Source organism: Neofelis nebulosa, unplaced genomic scaffold, assembly GCF_028018385.1.
Source record: "Neofelis nebulosa isolate mNeoNeb1 unplaced genomic scaffold, mNeoNeb1.pri scaffold_66, whole genome shotgun sequence".
Lineage (NCBI taxonomy): Eukaryota > Metazoa > Chordata > Mammalia > Carnivora > Felidae > Neofelis > Neofelis nebulosa.
In genome coordinates this window covers 15,118-39,440 of record NW_026691910.1, presented here as the reverse complement: position 1 = coordinate 39,440, position 24,323 = coordinate 15,118, and the positions used below count along the sequence as shown (strand labels likewise).

Sequence of the window (24,323 nt, the reverse complement as noted above, 5' to 3'; positions counted from 1 at the left end):
GGGCCAGTGGGAAGTGGCACGAACAGGCGGATTTGGTCTCAGTTCCCACCCCTGGCTATTGCCCCAGACACCCTGAGGTTTTCTCAGGCCGAGGTCTCCTTCACAGGAAGGGGTGTGCAGCCTCACGCTACGTGCCTGCCAGTGTTTAGGCCAAGAGTGGGACACTGTGAAGGTCAGGGGTGTCCCCCGAGACCACGCTGCCCATGGCACCCCAGCATTAGGACACCATCCCAGCAGCTGAACAAAGTGTCTTTTATTTGTGACATACAAATACAACCAATGCAAAAAGAGATCACTTTTCCCTTTGATTCCAGTGATAACAAGTTGCTAAAGAAAAAAATATATATCAAGAAGGACTTTATTTTCAGTTTCCTCTAAAAAACAAAACCAGAAAGGGTTAAAAAGAACCATAGGCATGTCATATACACATTTTTGACATCAACAAAAAGAATCTGAAATAGGGTGGATACAACTAAAAAAAAAAAAAAAAAAAAAAGTCTTAAAAAATATTTTAACATGCCCCAAACAAACACACAAAAAAGCCGGGAACAAAAGGCCTGCCCTGTTTCTCAAAACCAAGACCCGGGGAAGTGAGAACTGAATGGGCTCAACACCAACAACAGAGAGTGGCCTACTGGCCTCAAGCAGTGCCTCTCCCGCCCCAGCCCTGACCCCCGCCCCCACCCCCAGCAGCCCTGCAGGAAGTGACCGGCAGAGGCAGGAGGACCAGGGTGCGGCACACGAGGCACCCCATCTGCCAGTGGGCTCAGTGACAGGTGTCCGATGAATGGAAAGAGACGACATACACTGAACTCACCTCATGAAGGATTTACAGTGGGGTTCCTTTTGATCCCCTTGAATGGGAGGTATCAGAAATCCATGATCTAAGACAATAAATATCTATCCATTCTGTGTCGAGAGATAAGGATCAGAGGAAAAAAATTCCTAAACATGCTTCTGTCATTCCATGATTCTTGGAGGGAGCCCACCAATGCCCTCCCAGCAATTCAATTCAAATTTCTCCCCCCCACCCCCGCCCATGTAAAATCCACCCCCCCCTCCCCAAGCCAGAAGGCGGGGGCAGAGGGGGGCTTGTTCCAGTGTAAAGCTGCAAGGCCCTCTCCAACGGAGTGCCACGTCGGCTGCTGGCGGGGTCAAGAGCAACACGGAGCACTCAGGAGGGCCGGGTGGGTGAAGGAGGCCGTGCGACAGGCCCCTGCACAAGCAGGAAAGTAGGGGAGAGGCAAGAACAGCTCCAGGGAGACCCGCCAGCATAGACCACCTGAGTCAGGGCAGAGGGTGGGGTAGGGGCAGACGCTGAGGTCAGAACAGACCTCCAAAGAGCAACTTCACAAAGGCTAGAACCTTTAAGACACTCCCCAAAGGATGTCCAAGGGGAGGCGGCGGGGCTTTTTCCTGGATAAGAATTTGGTCATTACCTTCCCTGGGAGGGGAACAAGGCCCAGAGATCAGGGCAAGTAGAAGCTCCGACCCACAGCCTTTCTATCCCGCGGGAGAGGAGGAAGGCCTTCTCCCCCTGCTCCAGCCCGCTGCCGAAGGCGGACACTGGACAGAGAGAGGAGCAGCGGTTTGGGCCACCGAGAGGCATTCCTGCTGCAGCCGAAGCCGCCAGCCAGGGCAGTGGCGCCAGGGCCTCACTGAGGCAGCAAGGGGCAAGGCTGGGGAGCGCAGGCAGAGGGGCCTGCTGCTGGCTGGGGGCTCTCTGAAGCGGGAGGGGGGGGCCCCACCTTCAGAGAGCAATCAGCACCAAGATCTGAGAGGAGACAGTACTGAACACGCCAGGAACGAGGGATCCTTCTGGGGGAAGGGGAGGGGCTCCCTAACGTTATTCTCCCCTGTGAGAGTAAGAACAGGGTGAAGGGGTAAGGGGGTGAGCTGAGGGAGAACAAGTGGTGAAGGGCGATGGAGAGGCACCGGCAGGACCTCCGGCTTGTTTCTGTGAACGAAGAGCTCGAGTCACTAAGTCCAAAAGCCCAGAGACGCAACTGTCTTCTGGCCCCCCCACCCCGCCCCCATCCACACCTTGTTCCTGGTCCTCAGAGAGAGGGATGGGGCCTTCCTTCCGACGGGCCGGTCCCCTGGAATGCCTCCCCGGCCGCCGTGAGCCCATAAAAGCACAGCTAGAAAGAGCCCCTTGCTTCCCAGCGTCGTGGCACAAAAGGCCTTCCCACGGTCTCCACCAGAGCATTCATCTATGAAACGTGAGTCTCTCTGAAGCCTATCTCTACGTCCCGATCTCGTACGGAATCCATTCTTCATTGAGGACCAGCCAGACCCTGACCCGGGGCTCCAGGACTTTTATAAAGGTGGGTATAAACACCTCATCTGTCCAAGTGTGTGTGTGGCAGGGGGGAGGGAGGGGGCTTGTCAGGAATCCATCTGCAGAGAAGGTGGGGAACCTCATGCTCAAGGGCACAAGGGCCAGGCGAGAAGGCAGCCACCATGAGAAGATACGCTTCGTGCCCGGCCTCCGCCAGCTCCTCCCTCAGCACCCTCTCCTCTCTGCTCCTTCTGGGCACTCTGCTCTTCCAGGAGAGAGGAGGAGGGGCAGCTTGGACCACTCCTCCCCAGGGTTCTGTGCTCTCAGGCTGCAGCCTGGCACGTGCAGGGCTGAGGAGGCCACAGCTCTGAGGGCACTTGGCCGGCAGCGTGAGCCCGGGGAGAAGACAGGCCTTGGAGAGAGCATTCTAGCTTGGGAGCTCAGTGGCAGCAGCCACCACAGTGCCCGCCCGCGTGGGAGTGCTGGCTGTCCCCAAACTTGGTCCTCCGGCTCAGGATCTCATAGGAGCAGTCCTCTCCACAGCACCCAGACATGCTGGGGGAAGAGTCATCGATTTCAAATCTGCAAGGCAGGCAAGAAGAAAGGTTGGACTGCAGGCAGCTGACTGCCTTCCTCCCCGGCCTGAGAACTCTTCCACCAGCCGCACTTGTGAGACCCCTAGGAGTGAGGGCGCAGCCAGAGGGCATTGCCACACATCTCACTGATCCCCAGGCCACTCCCATGGACCGCTGGACTGGGAGCTCAGGCTTCAGGATGAATGAGCGCGAGGGTGAGGGCCAGGACCCTGGGGCAGGCACCTCCTACTGCCCAGAGAGTCCCACACCGGGGCCCAGCTCCTTACTGCAGTGCTTCTCGGAAGAACTGGTAGGCGCCATGATTGTGTTTAAATACAGTTAACATAACTTTCTTCATCTGTGTGCTGAGAAGAAAGCAGAGAGAACACCTTCCAGAAAGAGAAACAGACGCGAAATCACACCTCCTCTTTCATGCCTCTGCCTGCGGTCTCTCATTTGCTCGTGAGGAGCGCTGCTCTGCGCCCTGACTCTACCTCCGCGCTGGGCACCCACAGCGCTCAGTGCTCCCCTCTGTTACGGGGCTGACGAGACCGCACGGCCGCCAGGCCCCCACCTGACCGGCTTCTTCTCCACTTCCTCTCCGCACCCCCACGACTGGGGCACAACAGGCTCTCCGAAGCAACGCTGCATCGAAACGCATGTACAAAATCTGGAGTCCCAGCAGGGCAGGGACTCTTACTGAGAGGGTTCTATCTACACGCCTTTCTTCCAAAACGTTCCTATGGGCCCTGTCCTCCATGGAGGCTCAAAGAACTGCGGATGGCTCAGAGGCAGATCCTTACAACGGAGCGACACGCAGGGTGGCCCTTACCTATTGGCCATGAGCTGCAGGATCTGTATGAGGAACTTCCCCAGGCCTTTCCGCCGCACCTTGCTTTCCAACTGCACTTCATAGCTGGACGAAGAAAGCAGCGACGTGAGCATGGGGAGGCAGGGCCCGTCGGAGGAGCCTGGGGCCCTGGCAGCCTGCAGACCCTGACGGGGACGGTGGACTCTGCCACCCGGCTGGACGCCTGGAGCAGTGTCAGCATCTCCTCCCCACGCCCACCCCAAGCTGGGGCTCCTACCAGTACAGGACTTCATCGCCGCATTCCACGTCAAACCGGAAGTGAGAAAAGGCAACAGGGACGGAACTGCTTTCCCAAGCAATGAGGTACCAGGCTCGGTCGTCTGTCATTTCCTCCCGTTTCTCTCGGTCCTTCCAGCCCCACTCGCTTTGCTCGTACCTGGGAAACGTGGGGGCAGTCAGGGCGGGAAACCCCAGAAGGGGAGGAGCAAGACCCATCGGGGTGTGCTTACATGGTCTGCATGTTGGTTTTGGTCAGGTCGAAGGCCCAGGCCACGGTGGCTGGTTCCAGTCCGGACACTCGCTTACACTCAATGGAGACGTTTAACCTGCAAAGTGGAAACGGAGGCGTGTGGAGCCGGCTACAGGCCCGAGCGCTACCTGCCGCCCTGAGAGCCTGCCAGTGAAGCGGGCCTGGTCTGTTAATCTACAGAGAAAAGCCAAGCCTGTGCCCTGCCTTCCGGACTGTGACTACAGAAGATGCCCGTGAAGGATAAAGCCTTGCGGGCCGAGATTAACAACTGTCATCGCCGGCCCACCACCCTGACCACAGTCCCATTTCCTGCCCCCACGTGAGGCCCTTATCAGACTCAGCACCTTGTAAACTTCTGCCCCTCTCTGCTACCTCTTTGCTTTCTCAAGCAAAGCTTGAAATCCAGCTCCTCTGTATTTTGTTATAAACACTAGAGTCTTGACTCCTTTAGTTCCTGCCCTTACGCATTTAATCTCTGGGCTCCCTTGGGACCTTGAAAGTGGCTGGGTCACCTCAGACCCTTTGAGAAGTCCATGGCCCATAACCCCTCTGAGGAGTACTGCCTGCCATTTCCTTTGAAGACACAGCAGATGCTCTTGGTTGATCAAATGGGGTGGAATGGGGTCCAACTCCATGCTGTTTTCTTAAACTAACAAATATGCTGTAGATGTTAAGGTGTCTTAATCTACGTACTTCTAAATAAAACTTTAATAAATTACAGTTAGACCCTTTGGCCAGAGTATGAAATCCCAGTCTCTAGGTAGTGCCGGATTATGACAAGACTGAAGTCAGTGATGCTGAGTCCTTGCAGAGTTCCCATATCAGTATCTTCCAGCGGCCTTTGACACGACCCCTCAGAGGATGTCCCCGTTGGAATCGACTGTCACCTCTGCTGCCTGGCACGCCATATGACCTGCACATGTGCTCAGCCTTATAAATTCAGAACTTGTTGGCCCTGAAGAGTCTTCCTTTCCTTGAGTACTGACCGTGTAGTAGTCAGAAATGCCCAAACACAGCACTGCATCTGTTTTAGCTGTAGATTTTCCTAAGGCCAGTCTGCAGATATGAATCCTCCATTAATCTGAATTCTTGAAGTACATTCAAGCAGGATCACAGCCACACAGATCACAAAAAATTCTAGGCACCAAAGGAGCCCAGAGTCAGCTGGCAGTGCCTGCTTCAGAGCTGTTCCGTATTTCTGAAAGTCAGCAGGAATGCTGAATATGGAACACTAGAAGATATCACAGTAAGGTATCCCTAAACTATGTCAAAGGACTTCCTGGACATTGAATGACAAGGCTACTGGAGGAACTGTAGCGCATCTGATCACAGGCAGGAAGAACAAACGAATGTGACACTATCAAATTCAGACATAACTATGAAAAGCAGATATAGTGTCACCTACCAAGGCGTTTGCTTCATAATTTTCATATGTGCCTTTGTCTTTCTTGTTGACTAAAATACTCATACCAGCTGCTACTTACAGAACTGGATATAATTCTCTCGCCTCCTTAAAACAACCTTGCAAGGGGAGCCTGGGTGGTTTGGTCGGTTAAGCATCTGACTCTTGATCTCGGCTCAGGTCATGATCTCACGGTTCATCACTTCGAGCCCCCAGCCCGGCGCTGCGCTGACAGCGTGGAGCCTGTTTAGGATTCTCCGTCTCCCTCCCTCTCTGTCCCTCCCCTGCTCATGCACTCATGCTCTCATTCTCTCTCTCAAAACAAATAATAAATAAACTAAAACAAAAAAACAAACAAAAAAACCTTGCAAGTTTGGCATTATCACTCCATTTAACAGATTAAAAAAAAATGAGGCTTAAGCTGTGTGGTTTGTCTGAATATGGTTCTTAAGAGTTATAGTTCTGATTCAAACCCATAGCTAGGATTCTCTAAAATCATAACCCCTGTTTTTCCCCAAGCCAACAGCATCTCTGGTAAGACAGATTATGCTTCCTGTTTTATAAACCAAAAGGACAGAAAGGGGAAGGGGGCTTTAATCCAGATCCCACAGCAATAAATTGGATTAGCAACAATAACAGTAGTAAGAACAGTCAACACTGATCTAGCTTTTGGTAAGCTCTAGGCACTGGCACTTTACATCTAATACTTGTGACGAATCCATGAGGAAGGTACTATTATTAGACCCATTTCTGATTAGAAAATGGCATAGAGAGGTTAAGTCACTTGTTCAGGGTCACAGAGCCGGTAAGTGGCTTTAAAAAAAAATTTTTTTTTTCCCGCGTCGGGCTCTGTGTGGACAGGTCAGAGCCTGGAGCCTGCTTCGGATTCTGTGTCTCCTCTCTCTCAGCCCTTCCTCTCCTTGCTCTCTCTCAAAAACAAATAAACATATATATACATATGTATATATATATATATATATATATATATATATATACAATTAAAAAATTTAAAAAGTTTTTAAATTTTTATTTATTTTTGAGAGAGAGAGACAGACCAAGTGAGAGCAGGAAAGGGGCAGAGAGAGAGGGAGACACAGAATGTGAAGCAGGCTCCAGGCTCTGAGCTGTCAGCACAGAGCCCGACACAGGGTTCAAATTCATGAACCGTGAGATCATGACCTGAGCTGAAGTTGAACGCTTAACCCACTGAACCACCCAGGTGCGCCCTGAAAAATGTTTTTAACTTTTTGAGAGCATGCACCAGCGAGGGAGGGGCAGACAGACAGGGGCAAAGAGAATGCCAAAGAAGCTCCCCGCTGTCAGTGCAGAGCCCAATGAGGGGCTCAATATCATGAACCGTGAGATTGCGACCTGAGCCAAAATCAAGAGTCACGCTTAACCAACTGAGCCACCCAGGTGCCCCTAGTAAGTGGCTTTTAACAATTACACCATACACTCCAGGAAAGAGCTTTAGATTGGGAATGAAAAGCCCCCTCAGCTGCCAGAGAGAAACTCTGTAGCTCAGAAATCTTATCCAGCTTCTCTGAGCCTCGGTTTCCCCCTACATAAAAGGAGGAAGTCAGCCTAGATTTTTCAAGTTTGTTTCAGCTCTATGATTCTTCACCCAGAGACAATTTCAAATCCTAAAGAAACCTCAGTCTAAGATTATGCAATCTTTGTTCATTATGCAATCTTTGTTCATTAGGGACTCCTCTGTCACCCTGACCAGGGGATTCTATCCCCACAAGACATGAGCCATAGCTTCTTCTTTTTCATAACAAATGAGAAAATTCGGGTCTGAGGAAACATACTCTGGGAAGGTGAATCCCTTCAGACCGTCAAGGAGACAACAGCTAGAGAGTGAAACACTTACCCATTTCGATCATATTTCTTGAACACTGGGAAAGCCTCTAAAGGGTCTCCAAGCTGTGGAGGGAAAGAAAAGAGGTGTAGCACGAACGCAGGCGTGGCCCAGTCGCAGGCTCTGCCCCGAGGTGTGACGGTGTGCAGCCCCACACTGGGAGGCTTAGCTCCGGCCCAGGAGCAGCCCTCATACAGACCCTTCACCTGCCTCAGCTCTGGAATCACAGGTAGGGAGGGTTCTAGTAAGAAGGCCCGAGACTGAAGTCAGCCTCATGTCACAAGGTAAGAAGAGACTCTACTCGCCTAACACTAATACTGGCCTCTAGGTCACCTGAGCCAAAAGAGAGCCCCCCCCCCCACCACCCTGATCCACCTGCATACTTCAAAGAAGCCCCCAACCAGCCTCACCTGGTCAAAACCCAAACTGGAACAACCATGTCCCTGAACCACCTCCTTATATACGTGGACTGTTTAGTGGGTGGGCTAAAATGAGGGCAAAAATGGGATACGAAATGGGGGCAGGAAGGATGACCGCAATGTCTTCGGCTGTTTGAAAGCCAAGCCTGCTCCTAGGGCCACTGGGGTGAGGGTTAGGGTTAGCTCCACAGCTACTCCTTCCTTGCCTCCGGCCCCTGGTGCCGGCACAGCCTTTGGCACCTCACGGTCGGTCAACTAATGTTTGAAGGAATGAACGAGAAAACCGTATCACATTTCACCAGGGGGGTTTCCTCACCAAAATGCAAAATCCTAACAAAAACGTCTCCGGACCCTTCTTCCACTGGTACGGAAGGAGACCCACAGAGAGAAGCAGCCACTCCCGTTTGAGTCCACATTTGCCCGCACGCCCTCGCCAATCTCGGGCCCCGCGGGCTGCGGCTTGGCTCATTTGAATCATTTGCCTCCGCAGCAAGGAGGCCGCGGAGGCGTGGGCTGGAGAGTAACAAAATTCTGCCACAGGGTGGCGCCAAAAGAAGTCAAATTAAAAACCAAGTTGAAGTTCTAGGAGGAAGGGACTTGGGAAGGAGGGGAGTCACCCTGTTGGCGGCGTCCACTTTGGCACAGACGGCATCCATAGCTGCTCGTTCCTCCAACCGCTTCTGCTTCTTCTCCTTTGCTTTGCTTGACTTCCTCTGCAACAGGGAAAAGCAAAGTTGGCTGGAAGGGCTGTGGCCAACCAAAGCTTGACTCTGCCTCCGAGGAGCCGAGGCCTGGCCTCAGTGGCAGGAGTTTCCAGTCTCGCCTGCTGCACACTTGGCGGGGTGGGAAAGACCCAAGCGTTTTCTAGTCACGAGCGCTCGGGAGCGTCACTAGACTTCTCGGCTTCCCTGTCAGAAAGACTGCTGACCCTCGGGACCGACGGGTGGCTGTGAGAGCACAGGACGATGGCTGTGGGGGAGCCTGGGCCCCGGCAGGTGCCTAATAAATATGCACTCATCCTTTCCCTCCTAAGGAGGCAACCACTAATTTTAGACACATTCAGGGCAGGCTTCAGGGAGGCCTCTGAGGTAGCCGCTGAAAGCTGTTCCTAAGGAGAAGTTTATTCAAAGCCTTTTCAGTGTCTTCCAGCTCCAGAAGGCAAAGATTCGGTCTGGGGGAGCCCCTTTGGGAGCCAGGTCCCCTTTCCTAACCTGGGGCCAGGGCGCTCTGTTCCCCAGAAGCGCCGCGCACACTGCGCACCTAGTGTCGACAAGGGCAGAGCGAAGGGCTCACTTGGGGACAGAGGCCACGCTGACACACGTCAGCAAGGCCACGCCGCAGGGCACCCAGGCAGCAGGGGAGGAGCAAAGAGAGAGCGTCCTTGCACAGAGGCGCGAGTGGCAAACCACTCGTAACTGCGTGCAGAGCAAATCCTATCTTAAGGCTCACGTGGGGCTCTCTCAGGCCTCAACGGACCCTCTCACCCTCTTGTAAAAAGCTAATGACACGGGAGAAAGAGCCCATCTGGAGTCTGACGGGCCTTATCCAAGGCCTCTTCGGAGTGCTATTCGGAAAAGACCCAGCCCTCCTCTGCCTTTCCTTTCCTCATCCGACCAGTGAGGCTCAGAAGGCGTCCTTGGAGGTGTAAGGCGGTGAGGATGCATCTGGTCTGTTCTCAGTGAACGAGGCCCCTTGCTCTCACTCCCCGGGAAGCCCAGAGCAGCGCAGGCGTCCCGAGCTGCCCACCCGCCCGGCCCAACTCCTGAAGGCACCAGAAGGCACCCAAAGGCTCGGGCAGGACGGCTCTGCTTTCGCACCAACGCACTGCCTCTTCGGACCCCACCTCTCAGTGCCCCGAGCTCCCCAGAGACAGGTTTTACTACCTCCAGCTGCACCTTAGCCCTGACACCGACTGGCCCCAGCAAAGGGTGAGCTGAAAAAGCCAGCTGCTGGACAAGTTTCAGGATAAAGTCTACCCTCGGCTCTCTAGGGAATGACACTGCTTAACTCTCTCTCTCTTTTTTTTTTAGCATTTATTTATTTTTGAGAGACAGAGACAGAGCACAAGCCGGGGAGGGGCAGAAAGAGAGGGAGACACAGAATCGGAAGCAGGCTCCAGGCCCTGACCTGTCAGCACAGAGCCCGACGCGGGGCTCAAACCCACGAACTGCGAGATCATGACCTGAGCCGAAGTCGGAGGCTAAACGGACTGAGCCATCAGGCTCCCCAACACTGCTTAACTCTTATTTCGAGGGACCAGAAGGCAAGAGCTCGGATACAAGGAACTCACAGGAACTGCTCTTCTAGGTGTAAACTCGCTCAACGTCAGCTATTTACTATCCCCACACTGAGTACTGGGCTGGAAGCAAGGCTAGACCCCATTTCCCACCTCCCTAAAGGAAGGAACAAACAGGGGCGCCTGGGTGGCTCAGTCAGCTAAGTGTCTGACTCCTGACTTTGGCTCAGGTCACGATCTCTCAGCTTTGTGGGTCTGAGCCTCGCGTCACTCGGCACTGACAGCTCAGAGCCTGCTCGGGATTCTCTCTCCGCCCCTCGCCGACTTGAGCTGTCTCTCTCTCAAAACAAATAAACTTTTTTTTTAAGTTAAAAATCAAAAAATAAATAAAGGAACAAACAGAAGCAAGCACACTGTCCTCATAATGCTAGGACCGACTGGGGACAGGACCAGCCCCTCTCTACTACACGCAGGTTTTAGAGCATCCACCTTTTCCTCTGGGAATTTGAATTTCAAAACAACATTGAGGGATACACTCAGCTCGCAAAGTACTTCACAAATAACTGCTTCGCTCCTCAGGGCAAAAACCATCCTGTCCATTCACACGTGAGGAAACTGAGGCTCAAAGGGATGGTGTGACTCATGTAGGGCTCCCCCAAGAGCGAATGGCAGAGGATTCAACCCCAGGGTTTGAGCCCCAGATCCAGGGTTTGTTCCACCAGCCAGGCTGTCTCCCAACGGGAAGGCCAACATCAATGTCAAAAGACCGTCTCCGTCCTGCCAAGACAGAGGCGAGACCTCAGGTGCCCTTAAGGTGGCCACTCAGCAATTCATTTCTCATCCCTTCTGGCTTGGAAATGGCTGCCACGCTGCCACCGCCACCGTGCCCACACGGTGCTGCCCCAGGCCCTACCTCTACACTGAGGTAGGGGTGAGGAACAGGCAAACCCGAGACAGCAGGTCTCCAAGAAAAGAACATGCGCTTTGGCATCGGCCAGGCCAGGCCAGGCCAGTGCTCCTCCCGCCGCCCTTGCATGCCCTATGAAAGCAAGCCCATCCCCAGAAAAGTGGGGACTCGAATGCTGGCCTCACAGAAGAGCTGGAAGGACAGGTCAGAAGTCAGCACGCCGTTACAGCTGAGACGAGCTCCCCTCCTCCACTCTGCCTGCTGGTTCTCCCTTAACACAGTACAGAGCCGAGAGATCAAAGGTGCAGGTGACTCCTGGGACCCAGAAAGCACCGAGACGTGGGTTCCGCCACAGCATCTCATTTCTAAGCACATGAAGGAAGTAATTCCTAAGCACAAGCAGCAGGAGGGCCAACCCCAGGCCTCCGGGAGATTTATGGGCTCGTTCATGCAAGGGAACAGGCAAGCCAGGCAACCCTCAGAGTGAGGCTTGGGGCTGCCGTGGCCCGAGACGGCAGATAATGAAAGAGACCCTTAAGAGCTTCAGTCCCTGCACACGGGGCATGTGGCAGGCTGCTGCAGCCGGGACAGGCAGGGGCTCTCCCTCAAACCTAGCACACACTAGGAAAAGTGGTCTCCTACTGTTCCAATTAGCTTTGCCCTGCCTTGTGGAGGTAAGGCTATCCTGCAGGGACACCGGAAAATTCTAATTAAAATGGGAAATCGGCACAGTGAACAGGAAAGCTCATTGTGGTTAAGTGTCTTTCCCAGGGGAGCTTTATATAATAAAAAGAGTGTGGGATTTTGAGTCAAGAGACTCGGATTTGATACTCAGCTCTTCCTCTGAGTAGCTGTGTGACTTTGGGCCAGTTACTTAGTTTCTCTGAATCTCGACTTCCTCATCAGTAAAATGGGGCTAACAGTGCCTACAGCTCACAGGACGGCTGCTAGGACAAAATGATACAATGTACTAGATGCCAAAGATAGGGACTTCTGTTTACAAGGATCCCTAGTGCCACACCCTGCTGACGCTTTAAGATGATCTAGCGGGGCGGGTGGGTGGCTGAGTCGGTTAAGCATCCGACTTCAGCTCAGGTCATGATCTCACTCACCGCTTGTGGGTTTGAGCCCCACACTGAGCTCTCTGCTGTCGGCACAAAGCCTGCTTGAGATCCTCAGTCTTCCTCTCTCTCTGCCCTCCTCTGCTCGCTCGCTCTCTCTCTCTCTCTCTCAAAAATAAACAGAACAGGGATGGCCTGTATGGCTCAGTCGGTTAAGTGTCGGACTTCGGCTCAGGTCGTGATCTCGCGGTTTGGGAGTTCGAGCCCCGCGTCGGGCTCTGTGCTGACAGCTCAGAGCCTGGGACCTGCTTTGGATTCTGTGTCTCCTCCTCTCTCTCTCTGTCCCTCCCATGCTCATGCTCTGTCTCTCAATAATAAACAAATGTTAAAAAAAAAAAATTTTCTTTTAGTAAATAAATAAGTAAACAGAACATTAGACAAAAATAAAGATGATTTATTTTGGTCTTTATAACTCGCCAAGTTATGTGTGCCCACTTCTGTGATGAGAAAACTGAGGCACAGAGGGGTGGGATCATTTTCAGGGTCACAGAGACAGTGAAAAGACTTCTCAAAGAGGTCTCCCTACCACCCCCTCCCCCCGCTCGCACCAGACTGTGCACTCCATGAGGCAGAGGCAGAGGCAGAGGCCACACTGGTAAAATTAGTCAATGTACACCCAGTGCTCAGCAAACAGTGGGTACTAAGTCCATACCCGCTGAATGAATCATCCAAGATTCAAATCCAGGTCTGAACCCTAAAGTGGGAGCTTCTTCCACAACATCAACTACATTTATACAGCACTTGCTATCAAGTGTTACATATTACATAAGTGTTTTCACACGAAGCTGTGAAACTCCTCCCCTTGCTTTTTTTTTTTTTTTTTTGAGAGAGAGAGAGAGAGAGTGTGAGTGAATGAAGGGCAGAGAGAGAATTCTGAAGTGGGGCTCGAACTCATGAACCTTGAGACCATGACCCGAGCCAAAGTTAGATGCTTAACTGACTGAGCACCCCCCCCCTCGCCGGGAGCACCCCCCGCCAAGAGCCCCCCTCCCCTGCTATTCCTATCAAAGCAGTGTCTCCACAGGCAGTTCTAGGACTGCCAGGAGTCACACAGAGAAATTAAAAAACAAAAAGCACACGGATGGGGGCAGGAGGCACATTTCAGAAAAGAGATTTAGCACCTCTTAGCTTCCCGGTGCCAATACCTTCACCCCTCAAAGTATCCAGTGTCTACAAAAAACCTGTTTTTTTGGCAAAGGGAGCCAGAGCTCTAAATTCTAATTCCTAAAAGACCATGCATTTGTGGCGTCGAGGGCGAAAAGACCTTTGAAGCAGAGAAGGGCGTTCGGTCTGACGCCACTCTTAGCCTGAGGTCAGGCTGTCAAACGCAGCAGGGCCCTCCAACAGAGGGTGATCGCTACAAACACTGGCCTTCCTGACACTGACGTGGGGAGTCCACAGTCCCCACCCATGAGGAACGAGGATAATGAGAGAGAGGGTTCCAGCTCTGTTTCAGGGAGGAAGATTCAAGTTTCTCTTCTGCAGTGAGCTTTAGGCCAGAAGAGACTAGGTAGGGGCTGTTCTGAGAAACACATCTGTGAAGTAAGAGTAATAATGTGGGGAGGCCCTAAAGGAAGCAAGGGTCGCAGTATCTCTGAGTCCTGCTTTCAACTCAACCAGTAAGGAAGTGTTGGCCAGAATGGCATGTTATGCCTTTTGTTTTCTGCTCAGTCTGTCGTGGCTGATGCTGAGTAGACACGTAGAGTGGATACCAGGGGCACAGATTTTACCTCATTTCTTTCTTTTCTTTTAATTTACTTTTTTTTTTTTAATTTTTTTTTAACGTTTATTTATTTTTCAGACAGAGAGAGACACAGCATGAACGGGGGAGGGGCAGAGAGAGAGAGAGAAACACAGAATCTGAAGCAGGTTCCAGGCTCCGAGCCATCAGCCCAGAGCCTGACGCGGGGCTCGAACTCGCGGACCGCGAGATCGTGACCTGAGCCGAAGTCGGACACTTAACCGACTGAGCCACCCAGGTGCCCCATCTTTTAATTTACTTTTGAGAGAGAGAAAGCATGAGTGGGGGCAGAGGGGTGGGGGCAGAGAGAGAGGGAAAGAGAATCCTAAGCAAGCTCTACAATGTCAGTGCGGAGCCCCACACGGGGCTCGAACCCACAAACCGTGAGATCACGACCTGAGCCGAAGTCGGGCACTTAACTGACTGCGCCACCCAGGCGCCCCGATTTTACCTCATTTCAACAAGAGCTGGGGTCTGGGACCTTTCAGCAAAATCTAGGTTAAATATGCCTAAGGTTTCTAGGCTTGATTTTCTATATAGGAAGTACGCAGTACCCAAAATTCCTTGCCGAAACAAGATGAATGTGTTTTTTTTGACATGGATTACATAAAGTGCTTCGACAGGGGTTAGACAACTATTTCTGTCTAACAAGTTGATATGTTCGGTCAATAACTACTTAAACGAGAAAAATCTAGGTTAACAACAGGAGGGACAAACCCAATGGATTAAAAATAGCACAGATCTATTTTAGACAACTAAAGTAAAAGGTGAGAATACAAGCAAAAATAACAGCCACGAATTGAGAGGCACCCGTGTGGCTGGCTATGGACATCCACTATCTCATTTAATCCTCTCATGGGGGAGGGGGATGGTATCATCATCCTCATTACATAGATGAGAAAATTCAAATCCAGGAAGGCCACGTCACTGGCACAGTATCGTGTTGCTGGCCAGTGACGACAGAACGGAGGGATATCTGGCTCAAAGGCCGGGCTTGCTACAGGTGGGGAAAATTCCACGTAAAAACTAGTATACATGATACCCAGGCAGGGCCAGCTACAGGGGAATCACTGATGCTGCTCTAAGTGGAACTTAGGAAGGTGAACTCACAGCAATATCTGAGTAACTTCTGCCCAACCCTCTCTGCCAGGGAAGGGCGCACCTCCAGGCTGCCTCAGGAAGAACAGGTGGTCACTACCCATCTGCGGCTGGAGCCATCAGCGGCCCCACCATCGGTCCCCTGCTCACCCGCACAGCCGGCCCGTGCAAAGCCACCTGTACTTGGCCTACTAACAAGCCAAGAAATAACTAGAACCACTCCGTTGCCTCCAGGAGGCCTCGAGAACAGGCCTCTGTTGGAAGGGAAGGGGACGTTTTAGGAGCAGGAGGAGGCCGGTGGAGAGGTTTGGAAAGAGTGGAGGGGCACCGGCTTCCCCGAGAATCCGGGTAGCAGGAAGCGCGGCCAGGGGCGGAGGGCTGGGGAGGCCCGAGTCTGGGTCTGGCCCCTGCTCCCTGCCTGTGTGACCTTGGCTGGGTGCCTCTTCTCCGGGCCTCAGTTCCCTCCACGCCAGGGTCGGCCTGGGATGTGGGGAGCCGCGAAGCCGGTGACAGCCAGGTGATGGGTGACGCCTGGGGGCTGGGGGTACCCCAGGGACCGCGCAGAGGTCAGGGAGAGGCCAGGAAGATAACAGGTCAGCCGAGAAGGCGGGGCGGGCGCGACGCGAGGGGCGGGGGGCGGGGGGCGGGGGGCGGGGAGCGGGGGGGGGGGACACCCAAGGGGGTGGAGCCCGGAGAAGGGGACTCTCCAAGGGATCCCCGGGCTGCGCCGAGTTGGGGGACACTTAGAATGGGGGAGCCGGGTCATGTTGGGGTTGGGGGGTCACGTGAGGCCGGAGGGTGTCGGGGTCACGTGAAGGGGGGGGTTCAAGGAACAATGGGGGCGCAGGGGGCGAGGGGAGCGGGGAGCGCTCCCGGCCCTCGCGTCTCATCTCCCTGCCTCACTCACCCCCATGGCGGCAACGGCGGCGGCGGCCCTCAGCTCCTCCTTCCCACACTTGCCGGCAGGGAGGCGGCAACGGCAGCGACGGCGGCGGCGACGACACCAGAGCGGCGGCGGGCCCCGCACCGCGCATGCGCCTCGCGGGCTCCCCTGCGCGCCCTGGCGGGCACCGCGCCGGCGCAGAGAGGGGGAGGGCGCGAGCTGGGGAAGCGCGCAGGTGGAGAGCCTGGGAGGCGGGTGGAGGGTCTCTCTCCCGAAAGAGGCGGGAGGCGCGGAGCAGCGTCGCGCTAGGAATGACGTAATCCCGGCCCCGCCCCACCTTCTCCAGGCTGTGTCTGTAGCTATGGCAACGACCGCGCCTGGCCTTGAGCAGAGCGCTGCCAGGCCGCAGGGTGGGTGGCAGCGCTGCCCCAGCGCTCGGCCTCCCCGCGGCCGCTCCGGCCCGGGCCGGCCCGGGGCACCTTCGCAGAGGAGCAAACGCGTCATGACCTCGGAAACACCAGTTCCTCCTGCAACCTTCGGGCACAGGAAAACTCTTTGGAAACGTTCCCGCCTTCTAGATCTTGAACTCTTGAAGTTCCTTTTCTAACCGGAGTCCCGTTCTTCATTCATCCGTCTAACTGTTCGTTCCTCATTCATTCGCTCTCTCAATAAGCATTCACCGCCACCTACGCGGTGGTGAACCCAGGGGACACAGAGACGAGCAGTCCGAAACGTCACTGTTTAGAGGGCAGACAGGCAAGCAACACTGTTTAATGGATGGTGCTGTGGAAATGAGACCTTAGGTGTCCTGAACGATAGGATTTTCAGTCTGTCCCAGCAGACCAGCGTGACCCCTTGCATCAGAATCACTTGGGAAGCTGAATGCACTGTATACACCCCTGGGTCCTACCGGGTGTCCTACCCCAGGACTCCAGGGGTGGAGTCAATCTTCCACGAGCTCCGCAGGTAGGGTCATACTCGCGAAAATTAGACGACCGCTGACCGAGACTGAAGTTTCATAGACTTGGTCAGGTTTTGCTCATTATCCCATCTTCCAGTGCTCAGTGCAGTGATGACCCCAAAACAAGTGCTCAACAGTATCTATTGAGGGCCTACCATGGGCTCGGCACTGTTCCCGACAGCAAAGCAAACAGCCATAACAGAAAAGGCCTGCCCTCACAGAACTTGTATTCTAAAAAAAAAAAAAATTTTAATGCTTATTTATTTTTTTGAAAGAGAGACAGAGTGTGAGCGGGCGAGGGGCAGAGAGAGAGAGAGAGAGAGAGAGAGAGAGAGAGGGAGACACAGAATCCACAGCAGGCTCCAGGCTCCAAGTTGTCAGCACAGGGCCAGACTTCGAGATCATGACTGGAGCTGAAGTTGGACGTTTAACCAACTGAGCCACCCAGATGCCCCCAGCATTTGTGTTCTAAAAGGAGGCAGATAATAAACTAAATAAACTGGTAAAAAATATATAATAAGGTAGATGATATCGATTCTATGGAGGAAAATAAAGCAGGGAAGGGGGATAAGGAGGGTCAGGATTTGGAGTTTTAGCTAGGATACTCAAGGAAGGTAAGCATGTGGTAACATTTGTGTCAAGATCCGAAGGAAGTAAGGAAGCATGGGTGTTCGACTTTGGCTCAGGTCATGATCTCGCTGTTCGTGGGTTCGAGCCCCGCATCGGGCTCTGTGCTGACAGCTCAGAGCCTGGAGCCTGCTTTGGATTCTGTGTCTCCCTCTCTCTGCCCCTCCCCTGCTCATGCTCTGTCTCCCTCTGTGTCTCAAAAATAAATAAATGTTAAAGAAAATTGTTTTAAAAAAACAAGTAGAGAGAGGATCATTGAGGGCTTGTACGCTTGATGTTGTTAAGTAAGCTTTACGCCCAACATAGGTCTTGAACTCATGACCCTGAGATCAAGAGTTACATGCTCTACCGACTGAGGCAGCCAGGTTCCCTAGGGCCTGTAGGTTTTAAAGGATTTGGGGATAGAGCGAGCTGGGACACTGCAGGAGAATCTGCGTGGAGGAGCCATGGAGTGTCTTATGTGCTCTTGGCCACTGGGTTGAGAAGACAGTGTAGGGGCAAGGTCACAGGAGGATCCATGCAGAGGCCGTTGCTCCAATCAAAGGCAAGAGCAATGATGCTTGTGCCAGCTGGACAGCAGTGGGGATGGGAGTAGTAGTCAGGGTCTGTCTGGTGTGTTTTTGAGCTTGAGCTCCTGGGAAAGTGCAGCGGCTTCAACAGAGACCCGGGCAGCTTTGGAGGGAACACGACGAGGGTGGGGCTGGGGAAGATCAGGAATTCTGTTTTGACCATGTCAGGTTTGAGATGTCTTTTAGACATTCACATAGAAATGTGGGGTGATCAGAGTCTGGAACTCGGAGCAGGGGGGAGGCCCAGGCAGGAGACACAAATTGGAGCGCAGCCAGCGTGATGGTATTTCCAGCCTGAGGAGACGGCGAGAGGAATGTAGGTAGACTGGAATGAATGAATCTTCAACCTGAATCCTATTCCTCGGTCAGAAGGGGCGCCTGGCTGGCGCAGGCGGTGGAGACTGCGACTCTTTTTTTTCCCAATGCTTATTTATTTTGAGGGCGGGGGTGGGGGGGGACAAGTGGGGGAGGGCAGAGAGAGACAATCCCAAGCAGGCTCCGTACTGTCAGTGCAGAGCCGGATGCGGGGCTCGAACTTATGAACCGTGAGATCGCGACTTGAGCAGAAATCAAGAGTCGGACGTTTAATCGACTGAACCTCCCAGGTCCCCCGAGCCTGCAACTCTTGATCTCGGGGTCATGAGTTTGAGCCCCACAATGGGTGTAGAGAGTACCAAAAATAAATAAAGTTAAAAAAGAAAAGAAAAGAAAAAAAGCAAAAAAAGAAAATTTGCTTGCAAGTACTCTGGGGACCAGAAGAGGGAGCTAAGGGTGGGAGGAGAGTGGCCAGGGTGGGAAGAGGGGCCCTGTGAACTTGCCCTTGAAGGAGGAGGAGACAAGGAGATTCCAGGGGTGGGAACAGTATTTGCAGAGCCAGGGAAGCATGAAGGAGTGGGCAAGGGTGTTTACAGAGGGAGGAGGGGCAAGGTGGGAATCAGGCTCAACCCCCCCCCCCCCAACCCTGAGCAGTCCCCACCCTGTTTTGGCTTTTCTTGTTTCCTTACCCACTTTGAATTTCAAGGTCAGCTGTTTGAGGGACCAGATATCTGCCTCCACGATTACTTTATGCGCTGGCTCTTGTGCCACTCCTCACTCTTGGGTCCACCTTCCCCCAGGCTGCTGGAATTTGCGGGATATCTGACAAGGCCCGGGAGGTGAGCCCAGCCGTCCCTTGGGGAGGTGACATCATCTGGGCCCCGTGAGAGGCCTGAGAAGGTCCAATGCCCTGTTCCTGCCCTACATCAGTATCCTTCCACCTGATTGTGGACACTCCTCTGCTCAGGGCTTCCTTGGCCTTGAGTGGTGGTGGAACAGAGTCTGCTTTGGAGTCAGACCAGCCTGGGCTTAAACTCCTTTTCTGCTACCTGGGAGTTTTGAGACTTTAGGCAAGGTGCCTCGAGACCCAGAACTCGGTTTCCTTATTCCTACAGTGAGACTACCCGCAGCGACCGTTTTCTCACCGGCTTGATGTTCTCCAAGGCAGGTTGGGAGAATTAAATGAGATTAAAGGCGATAGGAATAAGGAAGGCACCTGGCATGGCCCAGGGCGACCAAGGAATTCCCTTCCAAGGTGCAAAAGTTCATCTCCCCACCCCTCCCCACCCCACCCACCGCTCCTTTCCTCCCCTCCCTGACAAGCCTCTGCCTCTTTCGACCAGGCTGTCTACCTGTCTACACTGCCTCATGAGCCACACACACACACACACACACACACACACACACACACACACACACACCCGCCCTGGGCATCTTGCTCTGCTCTCCTCTCACACCCCTCTGGACGGAGACACTCTGCCCCTCTCTCTCTCTCAGGCCCTGCACCCCTCCCACCCACTTTCTGGACCCTTCTCCCTCCAGCTTCAGCCACTCCCTCACCGTGCTTTGCTCTCCTCTTGCCCTACAGCCCTCAACTGCTCTCAACTAGTCATTCACTCATTTGCTTTGTGGAGGCCTGGAGATGGCCTGTGCTCTGTGTTATCTTCTGTACTGGGGGTGGGGGGGCACGGGCTGGGGAGACACCTCCCCAGTGGCACGCGTGTCACTGCACAGCTGGGGAGAGGCAGGCTTTAGACATTGCCCCCCGTCACCTGGCAGAGGACAGTCCTGGGATGTCCCAAAAGGAATCTGAAAGCGCCCCCACCTTCTCCCTTCCGGCCCCCTGAGGAGCTGAGCCTCCTCCAGGGCCAGACCTCCCAGGGCTGGGCCTCATCCCCTCAGGGTCCCTCCCTTCACTCCTCCCTCCCTCCCCCGCCTTCCTCAGCCCTGCTCTCTCCTGCTTTCAGGCCTCTCTCCCTCCGCAAAAAAACTTTCGGAAAAAGTGGCCCACCTTACCTCTACCTTCCTGACTCTCACGCCGCTCACCCCTCAAGCCACCTGCAGGTGGCTTCTATTCCTAGCACCCCGCGGAAGCCTCTGCCCGATGCTTCCAGCAGCTTCCCAATGGACGGGTCTCAGTCCCTGTCTTTCTGGACCTCCCTGCAACATCTGGCCTGCTATTCACTCCTTCCTCCTTGAAACACTCTTCTTTCTCTGGCATTTCAATGCCACACACATCCCCCTTTTTCTTTTTTTTTTTTTCATTTTTTTTTTTAACGTTTATTTATTTTTGACACAGAGAGAGACAGAGCATGAACCGGGGAGGGTCAGAGAGAGGGAGACACAGAATTGAAACAGGCTCCAGGCCCTGAGCTGTCAGCACAGAGCCCGACGCGGGCTCGAACTCACAGACCGCGAGATCATGACCCGAGCTGAAGTCGGCCGCTTAACCAACTGAGCCACCCAGGTGCCCCACATCCCCCTTTTTCTAAAGTGCACATCTGGTCAGGTCAGTTAAGCACTCTGAGGTCCCAGCCTCCATCAGGGGTTAGGGGTGCATGTTTGGCCCCTTCCCACCTGGCCAGGGCCCCCTCTCCACGCCAAGACTTTGGCCCTGCTGTTCCCTTCACCAGAAACCCTCTCTTGTCTTTAGCCCTGGGGTCCCAGCTTAGGTCTTCGGAGCCCTCTCTCCCTGACGGAGGCTGGGATGTCAGGGTTGCCAAATACAATACATGGGCCAAACTTAAACTCACTCTTTATCTGCAACTCAGATTACCCGGGTGCCACTTATCTATCTGTTCAAAGTAGGCTCCATACTGGGCATGGTTGAACAGTCCTTAAGCTATCTGACTCTTGGGGCACGTGGGTGGCTCAGTCGGTTCAGCATCTGACTTGGGCTCAGGTCATGGCCTCACGGTTTGTGGGTTCGAGCCCCACGTCGGACTCTGTGCTGACAGCTCAGAGCCTGAAACCTGCTTCAGATTCTGTGTCTCCGGCTCGCTCTCTACCCCTCCCCCGCTCGCACTCTGTCTCTTTCAAAAATAAACATAAAAAGGGGAGCCTGGGTGGCTCAGTCGGTTAAGCGTCCGACTTCGGCTCAGGTCGTGATCTCACAGTCCGTGAGTTCGAGCCCCGCGTCGGGCTCTGTGCTGACAGCTCGGAGCCTGGAGCCTGTTTCAGATTCTGTGTCTCCCTCTCTCTATGACCTTTCCCCATTCATGCTCTGTCTCTCTCTGTCTCAAAAATGAATAAACGTTAAAAAAAAAATTTAGAAAAAAAAATAAACATAAAAAAAAATTAGGCATTCTGACTCTTGATCTCGGCTCAGGTGTTGATCTCAGAGTCACGAGTTCAAGCCCCGTGGCCTCCCACACCCTGCCCCATATTTTTGCACACTAAATTTGGCATCTCTCGCTGCTGTAGCCCTGGGGCCCAGCTCAGTGCCTGACGGCAAATGTTAGCTGAGGGAATAATGGTGGCAGTGATGGTGGTGGACTAAGGTGCTATGGGGCACAAAGGAAAGGTAGCAAGCTCCCTAGAGGTGACAGCTGAGTCAAAGCAGGTGGAGACAGTAGGTCATGGCATCGACCATTCCCTCCCTCCACAGAGACGCTTCTTGCCGCGGGTTGAACAGTGTCCCCAAAACGTTACGCTTTAAGTCCAACCCCTGGAACCTGTGCCTGTGAACTTATTTGGAAATAGGGTCTTTACAGATGTAAAGATGTAGGTTAGGGGCCTCAGAAGAAGGTCCTCCTGGATTTAGGGTTGGCTCTAAATTCAATGATTGGTGTCCTTATAAGAGAAAGGGGAGAGTGGTTTCACACACACACACACACACACACACACACACACACAGGGAAGGTGGCCATAGGAAGACAGATGTCCGGGAGCCATCATGGAAAGGATTGTCCCTCAGAGCCTCTAAAAGGAATCAACCCCACCAATGCCTTGTTTTGGGACTTCTGGCCTCCACAACTGTGAGAAAATGGCTATATTTTTTTAATATTCACAAAAATTTTAACGTGTATTTATTTTTGAGAGAGAGAGCATGAGCGTGAGCGGGGGAGGAGCAGAGAAAAAGGGAGACGGAGAATCCAAAGCAGGCTCCTTGCTTTCAGGGCAAAGCCCGACATGGGGCTCAAACCCACGAACCATGAGATCATGACCTGAGCTGAATGCTGCTCAACCAACTGAGCCCCCCAGGCTCCCCTTTTCAAATTTTTTAAAAAAATGTTTATTCATTCGGGGCGCTTGGGGGGCTCAGTTGGTTAAGCGTCTGACCTCAGCTCAGGTCACTGTCTCACGGTTCGTGGGTTCGAGCCCTGCGTGGGGCTCTGCGCTGACAACGTGGAGACTGCTTTGGATTTTCTGTCTCTCCCTCTCTCTCTGCCCTTCTATGACCTGTACTTTCTTCCCCCACCCCCTCAAAATAAATAAATAAATAAACTTTAAAAAAGTTTGTTTATTTATTTATTTATTTATTTATTTTAATCTTTTTAAACATTTATTTATTTTTGAGACAGATAGAGACAGAGCATGAGCAGGTGAGGGTCAGAGAGAGAGGGAGACACAGAATCCGAAACAGGCTCCAGGCTCTGAGCTGTCAGCCCAGAGCCCGACGCGGGGCTCGAACTCACAGACCGCGAGATCATGACCTGAGCCGAAGTTGGACGCCCAACCGACTGAGCCACCCAGGCGCCCCAAAAGTTTATTTATTTTGAGACAGAGTGAGAGCAAGCGAGGGTGGGGCAGAGAGAGAGAGAGGGAGGGAGAGAGAGAATCAATCCCAAGTAGGCTCCCTGCTGTCAGTACAAGAGCCCAATGTGGGGCTCGATCTCACAGACCATGAGATCGTGACCTGAGCCAAAGGGAGATGTTTATCTGACTGAGGCACCCAGGCACCCCATAATTGCTATTGTTTTAAGCCATCAAGTTTGAGATATGTTGTTCGAACAGTCCTGGGAAACCCATACGCTCCATAGGCTCCATCTTTCCCAAGCCCCGTCTATCAGACTCTTCATGAGTCTTGCTCCTAGAACCTTCTACAGTACCAGAGCTTTTGTCCAGCCTGTGGCAGCCAGCCAGCAAAATGGCCCCCGGACCCCTTACCTCCTTGCATTCATGCCCTTATACTGTCCCCTCCCGCACCCACTAGGGCTGACTTATGTGACAATAAAATACTGTGACGGTGTGCGATGCCCAAGACTAGGTTATGAAACTGGAGACCAAGCTTTTGCCTGAGTCTCTGGAATCGCTCTCTTGGGGAGAATCCAGCTGCCATGCTTTCCGGACCCACAAGCAGCACCATGAAGAAGTCCATACGGTGAGGAATTGATGGCTTTCGCCAACAGCAGGCCACAACTTGCTAACCAAGTGAGTGAGCCACTTTGGAAGACGATTGTCCCACACGGGTCAAGACTTAAGATGACTGAAGCCCCAGCCAACATCTTGATGGCAACCCCATGGGAGATCCCAAGGCCGAATCGCTTAATGAAATCATTCCTGAGATTCTGACTCACAGAAGCTTTGGGGTTCTTCATGATCACATGGCATGCTCCTTATATGACCTTCTGTGTCCAAATTTCCCCTTCTCCTGTTCTTTTTTTTAATAAAAATGTTTTAATGTTTTATTTATTCTTGAGAGACAAAGAGAGAGACAGAGCATGAGCGAGGGAGGGGCAGAGCGAGAAAAGGACACAGAGCCCGAAGCAGGCTCCGGGTTCTGAGCTGTCAGCACAGAGCCCAACGAAGGGCTCGAACTCACAAGCCATGAGGTCATGACCTGAGCCGAAGTCGGACACTTAACTGACTGAGCCACCCAGGCGCTCCTCCCCTTCTTATAAGGACATCAGTCCTGTTGGACCCTAATGACCTCACTTTAATTTTATTGTGTCTGTAAAGACCCTATCTCCAAATGAGGTTGCATTCTGAGGTACTAGGGGTTAGGACCCGAACACAGGAATTGGGGGGGGGGAGGCACAATTCAG

The 24,323-nt window shown here is 53.1% G+C and overlaps 1 protein-coding gene and 1 long non-coding RNA gene across 2 annotated transcripts; one reads left to right on the top strand and one right to left on the bottom strand.

Moving 5' to 3' along the window:
- Positions 1-233: 233 nt before the first annotated feature.
- NAA40 (N-alpha-acetyltransferase 40, NatD catalytic subunit) lies at positions 234-16,028 on the bottom strand. The gene is made up of 9 exons (XM_058714996.1): positions 15,889-16,028; positions 8,496-8,591; positions 7,472-7,524; positions 4,177-4,272; positions 3,945-4,103; positions 3,689-3,772; positions 3,144-3,221; positions 2,044-2,863; positions 234-1,957 (listed from the first exon to the last, which is right to left on the bottom strand). The coding sequence occupies exons 1-8, from the start codon at positions 15,892-15,894 to the stop codon at positions 2,722-2,724; spliced, it is 714 nt and encodes a 237-aa protein (XP_058570979.1). The 5' UTR covers positions 15,895-16,028; the 3' UTR covers positions 234-1,957; positions 2,044-2,721.
- Positions 16,029-16,215: 187 nt separating this feature from the next.
- Positions 16,216-23,966, top strand: LOC131503549 (uncharacterized). The gene is made up of 2 exons (XR_009257459.1): positions 16,216-16,830; positions 23,492-23,966. It is a non-coding gene; the product is annotated as an uncharacterized LOC131503549 (long non-coding RNA).
- Positions 23,967-24,323: the final 357 nt, after the last annotated feature.